The sequence below is a fragment of the Oreochromis aureus genome, linkage group 16, assembly GCF_013358895.1.
Source record: "Oreochromis aureus strain Israel breed Guangdong linkage group 16, ZZ_aureus, whole genome shotgun sequence".
Classification (NCBI taxonomy): Eukaryota; Metazoa; Chordata; class Actinopteri; order Cichliformes; family Cichlidae; genus Oreochromis; species Oreochromis aureus.
In genome coordinates this window covers 6,522,192-6,533,720 of record NC_052957.1, presented here as the reverse complement: position 1 = coordinate 6,533,720, position 11,529 = coordinate 6,522,192, and the positions used below count along the sequence as shown (strand labels likewise).

The window sequence follows — 11,529 nt, the reverse complement described above, 5'->3', positions numbered from 1 at the left end:
TGTGCTTCTCCTTCTCGTGCATCAATCGGAGTCTCAGTTTTTATTGAAGTGTGGTCAACTTTGGATTTATCTGTCACCCTGTCCCTAGCATCCTCCTCTGTCATACCAATCGTCTGCATGTTCTTTATATCTACACCTCCTGCCACTGACTCCAAACCATACCTCCTGGCAGGTCTCCCTACCATGTTGCAAACTTTCCCTTTCACTCGTCTCCACCCACTCCACCCTGCCTGCACTCTCTTCTTCACCTCTCCTGTGCATCGCCTGTTGCTTTGGATGGTTGACCCCAGGTACTTAAACTTGTTCACCTTCAGTATTTCTGCTCCTTGCATCCTCACGGTTACATCTTTGGGGTAATGCAGCTCATTTACATTCAGCGTGGATGCTGTCAAGGTCCTGGACCACTTACATTTCTGTATGTCCGTCCTCTCATAGTCTATTAGTGTCCTCAGTAATATGTTTTAGTACTTCTGGTAATCTGGTTTTCATGTTGTTGCTTCCTGTTTTATTTTGGTAGTTAATTGTTTTTAGTTTAACTGTATTTATTTGTACTTCCCCTTATCCTATTCCTTGATTCTTTGCATCTGTGTGTTGTTCCTTGGCTGTGATCACATCCTTGAGTAGTGTATACGTGTGTATACATGGCTTCATTTTCCCCTTTTTCTTTTTCATTCTGTCCTGAAATGTTTATATTTTGTTTAGTGTCTGTTTTCCTTCTCTCGAGTTTTCCCTGGATATTGTGACCTTTTGGATTTCTTTTTCTTTGGGCAGTTTCTGGATATCAAACTATGAAGCTATGACGATATTCTGTACCATGATCCTTTATCCACTTAGCAGAAAACACACTGTAAACATTACAGTTTCAGGGTCTAAAACCGTTGTCGGTTCTTATTGAAGTTCACCGAGATTCACCATCTTTCCTGAACATAAATCTATTTCTGTGGCAGCTAAACGATTCAGGAAAGAGACTGGGTGCAGGAAATAACTGCTTGAAGTTTGTGCGGCGTTATTTTCAAGTACATTACGTGACATATACACTTACAAGACAATAAACCGACTTTGAAACGATGTAACAGTCTCACACAGCGTTACACACAGGCTAGTGTCCAGGAATAGAAGAAAGTTATGGAGGATAGTTGTGCACCTTTGTAAGTATTTTTGTATCCAATAGAAAGACAGGTTAAAGAAAGGTTAAAAAAGGGTAGCTCTGTTGACTCTGGTCACTACTTTACAAATGATCCAGCAGGGGGAAGCATCATTGCATGAAAAGCCCTTTAACCTCACTTCACTACATACCCCAGAGATTCATTCACTCTGCAAACTCCTCACACCAGGGTTGAAGAACTAAAACTGAAGCGCTTGAAGGATTTTATGGATTTGAGATACGCAAATCTTTTGTCTCAGTTACAAAGTTACAAATTAAAATACAGCACACTGGAAGATTTTATTGCTTGTTTTGTACCTAGTGTTCAACCAGCAATCAAAAAATCCATATAATGAGCTAAAAAACTAAAACTTAAATTCTAATAGTAAAATTAATATTTCACAGGATTTCTTTTTAACTTTCATTGACTGTCTTCTGATATTTTTTATTCTATTGTGCTACTTAATAGCAGGATAGTATACTCAAAGTAACTAATTTTATACTTAAAGTACATATTGTGCAGAATCATCTACATTTCATAACTGAATGCACAGGGTATCAATTTAATGTTGCAACAGGACATGACTTTGATTACTTCTTTACTGCCAGGTAATTTTAAATAATGCAATTAAATTAAAGCTATAAAGTAAATGGTATGAAGTACAACATCTAATGAGCTACACTACATAATATTTTTAACATAACCTGGAGAAATCTGTGCATAAGGAGGGCTGAAAATCAGTATGGGATGCCTCATGGAGCACTGCACTGCATCAAAACAGCCATAAACACTTGCAGAAACCCTGTCCGTGAAAACAGTTCACTACGCTGTTCACAAACGCAGGTTAAAGCTCTATCATTCAAAGATGATAGAAAGGTACCATCAATGCTAAAAGGTATGCAGAGCTTTTAGAGGAACATACATTTGGATCCAGACGCATACTTCAATAAGACAATGCTTAATCAAATACTGCAGCTCTTCTAGCAGCATGGCTTCATAGTAGAAGAGTCCGAGTGCTGAACTGACCTGTCTGCAGTTCAGAGCTTTGAACAGCTGTGAACATTTGAAGGATCATGACATGAAACATGTGACAAAGCTGAACCAGGACTGTTGAGCAGCTATGGTCCTCTACCTGACAAGAATGAGACAACATTCATCTCCCCAAAAATCCTTCAGCTGCTCTCCTCAGTTCCCAGATTTTTGCGGACTGTTGAACATTACATTCTGTTTTTAATTTACATTTTACACAGTGACCCACAACTTTTTTCGGGAACTGGGCTTGTACTAAATAAAGCACATGTACATTAAAACCGGGTAATTATATTTCAGGGGGTGTGGTACTATCTTATTACAGTGAACTAAAACAGAACTTAAAAGTATGTCTGAAACCTTTCTTTGAATTTAAACTTTCTTAAAAGTACAAATGAAAATAAACAGGAAACATCCTTAGTTTTTGTCAGTCTGGTCAAATTTGCCAACATAACCAGCCTCAGGATGCGTTACTGAGATTTTATAAACAGCTGACACACCGTCTTATCAGTATTGTTATTCTGCAGTTGTAGTATAATAGATAGTAAGTTAGATACTTTGATCCCACAGGGGAAAGTTTTGTAGCATGATAAAGAGTAAAAATAGAACAGTCTACAATACACAACAATAAACAACACAGTTAAAATAAAAGTGCCACACATGCCCGGGCCTCATACTATGAGATAGTGCAGGAATTTATGTATTTACAACAGTGATAAAAAAAACAAGGAAAGTAAAATTGAAGTTAGGTGAAACAGTTAAAGTAAGACTGAAATTGTGTAAGAAAAACGTGCAACTTGTATTATTAAATAATATGCATCCTCTAAATCTATAGTGTAAAACGAGCTGCACGAAGGTATAATACAAAAACATGTCCTGGCAGGTGTGTTCACCTGTCACAGGATGCGGCGTTATCCCTGAAAAATACACATTAAAGAATATGTCAAACACTGGAACTCAAAACAAAAATAGCAGTAGAATAGGTTTGGGCCTGTACCACCTGATGCCGCCAATCTCTGGACACACCCCTGCACATGTTTACCTGGAGGTCAGATAATTACCCAGGGGAAGGCGGAGGGAGAGCATTAGTGTGGATTGTACCTGTTAGGACAAAAATTGACGTGTTTCAGTCTTTACAGTTATGTAACACAGCTAGTGTGTACTGTCCGAATAACTGAAGTGAAGAGAGAGAGCGAGAAAGGGAGGGAGGAACACCTTCAGTGTTTAAGGCTGCAGGCTACCTGTTCGTCCTCCACAGTCTGCAGTGGGAAGTCGCTCCAGCTCAGTGTGGCACTCACTCTGCGCGTGCGGGCGAAAACACTTGCGACAAACTCCTGGAAACTTCTCCGAGCCCCAAACAGCGCACAGTGATGCCGCACAGACTGCGCCGATTCACGGTGCGTTTAAGCGGAATGAAGCAGTAATTAGTGCGCCTACAGCAGCAGCAGTGGCGTGAGAGGACAAGGGCACCGAGTGCTGGGAGTCTTTGAATGGGTTTGGACGTGTGCGCTCTGGCTTTGCTCGGATGGGATGCACGGTGAGCTTCATCTGCTGTGAAGAGGACTTTCTGCAAATGCCTGTTTACCATCATGAGGAGGAGACGAAGAAAGGGAGCCCGAAGAAGGTAAGGAGAAGTTGCCAGAAGGGGGAAACGCGTGGGCGTCCAATTTGACGAAAAGAGCAGACGGGGCTTGCCTGCGCGTTTGTTCAGGTTGTTTTCGCTGCAGGCTCGGTTTGTTTATTTGCTTACGCGTGTGTGGTACATAAGCCAGCTGACTTTCTTTATGTAGGACATCAGATAAGACTTATCGACCTTTGGTTCCGCTTGCTAAAGTCGATTGCAGGCAACATCAGATTCTCTCCAGCAATAAGTCACTCAGTGAGAGCAGGATATATCCAGTGCTCGTTAAATGAACAAGAAACAGCCTGCTCACGAGCATCAATCCAGGTTTAGTGTGTGTCTAATTCCTGCGTTGACATCAGGCATTCAAACACTGCTCCTGGGAGGAAATGAGGTAAACCATTCACTACAATGGATGCCAAGGGCAACTCTGAAAAGTCCAAGTTCAGTCATGCTTTTAGTCCACGACAAAAACACGCATCAAAGGAGCTACCTGTGGTGATGTCATGGAAATAATTTAAACTTTCTTCCTCTTACCCTCTGCTGTGTCTGCGGTGGTGGATCCTTCAGAGTAGCTCAGCGTAAAGAGTCAAGTTTAAATCACAAGTTAGCGTGGCCGTGACCTGTGTCGCATCATTTCAACACTTTTACATATGTTTGAGTCAGTCTTTCAGCCGCTCTGAGCAGATAAACTACCCACCTCTCAGCACCTCTCTGACAGGAAAATCAACTTTGAGCTGTAGGCTGTCTTTGAAGATCAGTCCCGATGCCAAACTGCAGCTGCGAACAGCCTCCGGTTGGTTTGGTGTAATTTAGAGGTAATCAGGAAGTTTTCCAAACTCCGACCCCCCAAAAGTTTATGTGGTTTTAGGCTCTCTGCTTACAATGAGCTATAGTGCTGCGCAAAAGTCTTAAGCCACCCATCATTTCTTCCAGGCTTTCTGAAGGTCTTTCAAAGTTTTTCTTTGGACACTGGCTGCAACTCTTTTTCAGTCCAGTCTTTGTACCTGATCGTTCTCAGAGGAATGTTTTGAAGGTCATTCATAAAGTACTGTATGTGTGAAGTTAATCTTGAGGAGTCTAACTTACCAGACCTATAGCGTGATCAAAATAATCTGATCCAGCTTTTGCACTTATGATACATTTTAGTTACTTTCAAGATCACAGGCCCATGTCATCATCTTTATTTGCATTTTTCTTCCCTTTTCTAATCTTTTTATGCTGTGATCAGATATTTCTAACCTGTAGCCCTACAGATAAGCTCAAAAGGTGCTTCTTGCTCCAAGGGTAGGAGTTATTTAACAGTCTTTTTCCTCTTTCTTTGTATTTGTTCATAAATTTTGCATTTCTGCAATCAGAATCTGGCAAATCAAGACCTCTGTGCTCCCTTGTGATCATGTTTTGATGCACATTCTTATACCCCTGTGCAGCCTGCAGATGTGTGGATAAATGCATGCTTGTGCCGGTATGATACACACTGCTTCTTTCTTGACCTCCTGAAGCACTGCTGGCAGCTGTTTACATCAGCCTGTGTTTCTAAAACCTTTGTTGTGGCTCATGTGTCGGGTCTCAACATGAATTGTATGATGTCCTGGATCCATAGAGTGGAGACAAAATTTTAAGTTTATTGAGAAAATCAATTAAAAGGAACAAATAACGTTGTGTGGAGGTATTCTGCTTCTGCAGAGCCTGCTGGCTGAGAGAGATGTTCAAAAGGTCATTTAAGGCTTTGCTAGGTGCCATTGATGGTAAGGAGTAGTTCCAGTTTCGCTGGAAAAACAACCAACTTAGATTTCTTTCCACTCTGGTCCTTAGAGCCTCCCACTCTCTGAGAAATCTCTGTTTAAATAATGGTGCGAGTTTTGGCTTTAATCTGCCAAGAATATAACACTGCAAGATGACTCGTGAAATTAGTAACTGGGATGCTTGCCTGTCAGTTCAGTACCTATCAATCCAGTGGATTGCTAGCTCAGAGACATGAGTTACTCCCATGGGTCCACTCCTTATTTTCCACTCAGACACCAGTTTTTTGCTTCGGCAAGGACCTAGCCTCAGCTACACTGTATTTGTGGAGACACACAGGTTGAAATAAAGTGACAAGCTTTAGGGCATCTGGACTTCTCTGGCACAAACAACATCTGCAATTCAGATTCTGTGATATTTTCTACTTTAGATGTATGTATTACAATCATGTCCAGTGCACCAGCTTTGGTCCACTTCCATTTCGGCTTTTACAATATGTCTAATATGTTCCCAGTCGTTATCATTACTTTCTTTCTTCTTGGTTTTTATTGCTAAGGTATCTTATGTGCTTTTCAAAAAATGTCATGAAAGTTTACAAACCTGAACTTAATTTCCATGAATGCTGTTTCATTTTGTTTTTGCTACTAACAAAGTGAATAATTACGCTCATCTCATACTTGCTATTGTGTGGCGTTTCCTGAGTATCTGAGAGGGTGTTGGGGCCAGACTGGATTTGATGTGTGTATTTCTACACACTTTTGCTCGAATTAAGCATTCAGATGGAGGTTCCCCAACATTAAGTGCTGTTTAAAGCCAGCTAGCTTTAAGTAGAAGTGGCTGATAAAGTCCTCCAGCTCCATGTCTGCTCTGCTGTGTGTTTACCAACCACACTTCGAAGTGAAAGCAGATGTTTCGTGTGCAGGTGCAGTATCCATGTGACTTTTTCAGGACTCTCTCAGTAACGGACAATGAAATGTTCTTTGTTGTAATTTGTACTTTTTTTTTAAAAACAGTGCTTCATCAAGTCTGTGTTATTTCCATTTATTTCCATTCTTTCAAAACAAGGAAGAAGAGAGAAGTGGGATCATTTTGGAAATCTTGGAAAAACACCTGAATTAAACTGAAAAGAAAGAGGCAGAGGCTAACTCCAAATTCTTGTGATGGTGTCCCAAAAGTTGCCACTGTGTTGTAACCTGTGCCTTGTAGTGCATGTGGCATTCTTCTGTCAATCACTTATTTGTGCTTTTTGATTTATTTTTTAAATTCAGACTATTCAACAATCTTTCCATCTAACATGCTGCAACTGCAGCCCTGGTGGGGAATCACCAGATGACACCATGTGCATCAGTACTGTGGAAGGAAAATCCTTTAATCTCTTAAATAATAGGCATCTATTGCCCACCATAGCACAGACATATACTTTATATTAACCAGTGTAATCCTGTGCTGCTTGGAGGTAACACTGCAGACACATTTTTAGAGCATCTCGGGTGACTTTTCCTGGATGCGCTGAGCCGCCGGTGGCGCAGACAAGCAGCTGGCACTGAGGCGTGTAGGGCTGTGGGCGCACTAAGAGCTGCGGGAAATGAATGCCCTGACTCTGCCAGCAGAGCTGTGGTTCCAGTAATGAAGTGGTACTAAAGTGTTTAAAATAGTCACTCAAATGAGGTAGCCAAGTGTCAATCATGCTGAGTGTAAACAATCAGCAGTCGCTTGAAGGAGCGGTGAAGAAGAAGTTTTAAAAGTGTCCATGTCTGAAATTCTGCTCTTCCTTAGTTAGTTTTGCTTGAGTGTTAAAGAGAAACGTGGTTAACAAGCACTTTAAGCTGTAAACCGGACTAAAAGCTGTCGACCTTTGTGTTGAACACCTTTGCTTCCCAGAGGGTTCTTTGCATACCATTTGTTTTCCTTTTCATGTCTATGTGTGCGTTGGTGGTGTACTCAGGTGCACACAGATTACTTTACGTGTGATGCTTGTGGTTTGTTTTCCTTATGAAGAAGATAGTTTTGGCTACACCTGTCAGCAGTGCTCAGGGAAGCTCAAGGCACCGAACTTTGAAGAGCGATAATGATCCAACAAACCATAAAATCAAGACTTTGATCTAGATGAGGGGGACCTGAGATTCAGGAAGAGTCTGTGTGTTTTGCTGCTAGGTGCTGTGATGCAGTGGGAACACATGCACCGACAGATGATTGGCAGAGGGATCCATCAAAAACAACATAAACTGTGATTTCTTTAGCTTAAGGACCGATGAGCTTATTCAGTGGAAGTCTAAGATCTGCAAGAATTGCTACTCCTTCTAGATTATTGGTGAGATTTGACCGAAACTCAGTGAGGGAGGGAGTAGTCATGGTAGGTTTTCAACTTATTGGAAAAACTTTTAATCCCAGAACAACATCCAAATAACTGCAGCCCTCACTTGCCTCAGTTAAGGTCATTTTTCATGACTCCACCATAAGAAAGAGATTGGGCAAAAATGGCCTGCATGGCAAAGTTCCAAGACTAAAACCACTGCTGAGCTGAAGCAACATAAACATTTCGTTTTGCCAGAAAACATCTTGATGATCTCCAAGAGTTTTGGGAAACTGACGAGACAAAAGTTGAACTTTTTGGAAGGTGTGTGTCCAATAATGTCTGGTGTAAAGGTAACACAGCATTTCAGAAAAGGAACGTCAAACCAACAGTAAAATATAGTGGTGGTAGTGTGATGGTCTGGGGCTGTTTTGCTGCCTCAGGACGTGGAAGACTTGCTGCGGTAAATAGACCATGAATTCTGTTCTCTACCAAAACATCCTGAAGGACAATGTCCTGCCATGTGTTTGTGACCTCAAGCTGAAGCGCACCTGGGTTCTGCAACAGGACAATGATCCAAAACACACCAGCAAGTCCACCTCTGAATGGCTTAAGAAAAAACAAAATGAAGACTCTGGAGTTGCCTACACCTTCATTTATAAATTGTATTTTGTGTTTATTTGTGTCATTTTTGTCTAATATTTAAATTTCTTTGATGATCTGAAACATTTTAAGTTGACAAACACACAGAAAATAGGAACTCAGGAAGGGGGGGCAAACACTTTTTCACACCACTGTAAATCCAGCATGATAGCTAAGCTTTTGTCTCCAAAATATACAACATGGTGCTGGTCAAAATACTAAAGGCAAAGCGCAAAACATGGTCTTCAGAAACCAAAGGGTGCCTCCATATAGTCTGTGGAGCAAACTGTAAAAAGTTCTTGTCAGGTAAGGCTAGATATCAAGAGCCGTCTAACAGCTGAGTGACCAATCATGGCAGAGCTTTTCTCCTGCTGATCCAAGCTAGCACCAACCCTTTCAGTTTGACTGAATCCCAGAAGCAAGTGCTAAAGTAACCACATCATATAAAACTTTGGCAAGCTGCCTCCAGCTCAGAATAGCCAATTGAATTCCTGGTGACAAGTGGTGAGCAGCTGATGTAAAAAAGCAGTTCTACAGCAAAACATTATCTTGGTTTATTCTCTTTTTTTAACTGTTGAAGAGGTTCTGCTATTGAAAAAAGCTGACAGAATTGAACATATAGTACTGTACTTGTGTGTCCTACATGCCTTTCTCTTCTTTCCTTTCTTTAGTTGTTTCCTCTCCTTTGGCTCCATATGTTCATGAAACAGACTGCACAAAGGTCAGTTAACTTGCACAAGTGTCTACACCTCAACTTAAACTGGAGGAAATCCACATCTATTTGTAGGCTATTTCGTCCTTGTAATTGCCCTGCCTTTTAAAATATGCTTTTTGTGAAGCCAACCAGGGCACACCCTCAGAGATACTTAGCAGACCAAGCCATGTGGGTATATTAAGAGTGGATTCGTCACGTGGAGAGAAACATGACTCCATTGCAAGGTCTATTGCTATGTATGCTGCTTTGACAAGTGGGTTATTGTTTGGTGGCACGTGCCATGCACACCAGATAAGCTGGCAGTAAATTGAGCATTGCAGTGGTAGATGGCCAAAGAGGCAATTTAAATACTTTACGCTGGAATCAAAATAAAGTTGCTCTGTAAATGAATTCCATGAACAATTGGTGTTTTGTTTTTTTAAAACATACATCGGGTACATACAGCCTGCACATTTGCATGTAAACAAAGTGTGCTTTGTTTGTTGTTAGCATGAAAGTTGATACATGTTGCCAAAGGCTGAGCACTAGTACTAAGATTGATTTATCTTTTAAACACCCCAATGTATTTCTGACTACTAGTGCTGAATGGGAACAGCTGGGTTCATGCTTTTTTGTTATAAAACAGGCAAGTCTGCTTACCTGTTTTATTAAAGCCCAGAATCCACTAATGTCTGGCCTGTGTTTGGTCCCCCAACATCCTGGAGAAATCTGGCTTCAGTTGTCTTTCTGTGCTGGTGCTGCTGTGTACTTTGGCTGCCCAGGCAGGCAATGAACAGTTTGTTTTAGCTCCTGCCCTCAGAGCAGCTCTGCCTTACAGTTCTATACACAAAGCAGCTCTGGTTTGGTTGTGTAGGTCCAGATAACTGGAACAGTTAGCTTAAAGCAGAAACAGATATGATCTTGACGATTTGTTAAATTACTGATCATTCTACTCCAAGTTATGCATTCAGAAGGAAAACATATCGCTCATATAAATGAAACCTCAGAACTGTGACAGCTGGCAGTGAGTCTTTCACATCTCTGCGATGGAAATTTGGCTCACTGTTCTTTAATTCAGGAGAGGTTTTGAACATGAACAGCTTGTTTAAGGTCATCCCACAGCATCTCAATTGGATTGAGGTCACTCCAAAATCTTCGTTTTGTTTTTGAGCCATTCAGAGGTGGACTTGCTGGTGTGTTTGAGATCATTGTCTTGCGGCACAACCTCAGGAGGTGAATAACTTTTTCAGACAGGACCGAAGTAGGTTTGGATATAATTTAGGATTGGGAGAGGTGTTTTCTTAAGCCCAGACCTTTAGCGCTCATGTGGTTGGGGCATGAACTAATTTTTATTGGGTGGTACCTGCGTACAATGCTGCTGACTAAGAAGTTAGTGGGTATTTTTGACCATAAAGCCCGTCTCTGGCAAGTTCCTGCCAGTTCACAGCCTACACTGTAGGATGTGGTAGGAGCTGAGGAGGCCAGCCGTGGAGTCGTGCACCTCTGGAGATCTGGACATTAGCCATGCAGGGCTGAACCCACTAATCTGTTGAATGACAGAGGAAACTAGGAGGTCATTCGTGAAAGAATGGAGGCAGCCACAAGAAACTGTTTTTCACCTCACAGATGTATTTTAATTCTTCTAAACAGATCTTGTGGACAAAAGCCTCCCTCTGTGTTATGTTGACTAGCTGAAAAATGATGGAGGGATGAAAGTGCACTTAAACCAGCGTTTTCTGAATTGCCCAGCAGGAGGTCACTCACTGGCTGTAGTAAAAAGTGTAACGTATAAAGGTCTTTGAGAAAAACATCCTGCTTGTCAATTGATTTATGATCTCATTAAAATGAGTTTATGGTCTTACTTGCTAGTTTGAGGTCTAATTTACAACAGTATGATGTTCATTTGTAAACTCCATGAAAAAGTGGGGTATTTTTTTGGTGGAGGAGTTCTTACTGTGCTGACCTGCACAGTGTCTCCAGTTTCTCAGTCAAAACAGGGAAAAAAATGAAGAAGATTGATCGTTAAAATATTCAACTTGATTTATTTTATTTTATGTTTTTGGAGAGTCCACAAACCAGTGGCTGACATAAGGAATGTGTAAGGAATATCACAAAGCCCACTTGGTACAGTAGTTAGCTCGGCTAAGATTACCTGGCAAACCAGTGGTTCTAAATTCTTGGGGTAACGTTGTACTACATCCCTGCTCTGTGAGCTCTATGACCGAGCAGGGGCGGCATTGATTACCCGCTGCTCTAGAAAGGTGTGTGGTGGATGTCACTCCCACCCTGCAGGGGTAAGGAATGATTTGGAACTAATGATAGATATTTATTCCTGGAAAAAGATGGCACACTTTTTTTTTTC

At 41.3% G+C, this 11,529-nt stretch overlaps 1 protein-coding gene across 9 annotated transcripts in view; it reads left to right on the top strand.

Moving 5' to 3' along the window:
- The first annotated feature begins 2,222 nt into the window (after window positions 1-2,222).
- Window positions 2,223-11,529, top strand: part of tns1b (tensin 1b) — a 190,921-nt gene continuing 181,614 nt past the window's right edge. For 5 of the 9 annotated variants that reach the window (XM_031757382.2, XM_031757378.2, XM_039600131.1 and 2 more), the window contains exon 1: window positions 3,266-3,798. In XM_031757382.2, coding sequence (XP_031613242.1) covers window positions 3,700-3,798 — 99 coding nt within the window. In that variant the 5' untranslated portion in view covers window positions 3,266-3,699. Of the gene's footprint in view, window positions 3,799-11,529 lie in introns of all 9 variants that reach the window. The other 4 variants (XM_039600127.1, XM_039600126.1, XM_031757388.2 and 1 more) reach the window with 2 other exon arrangements.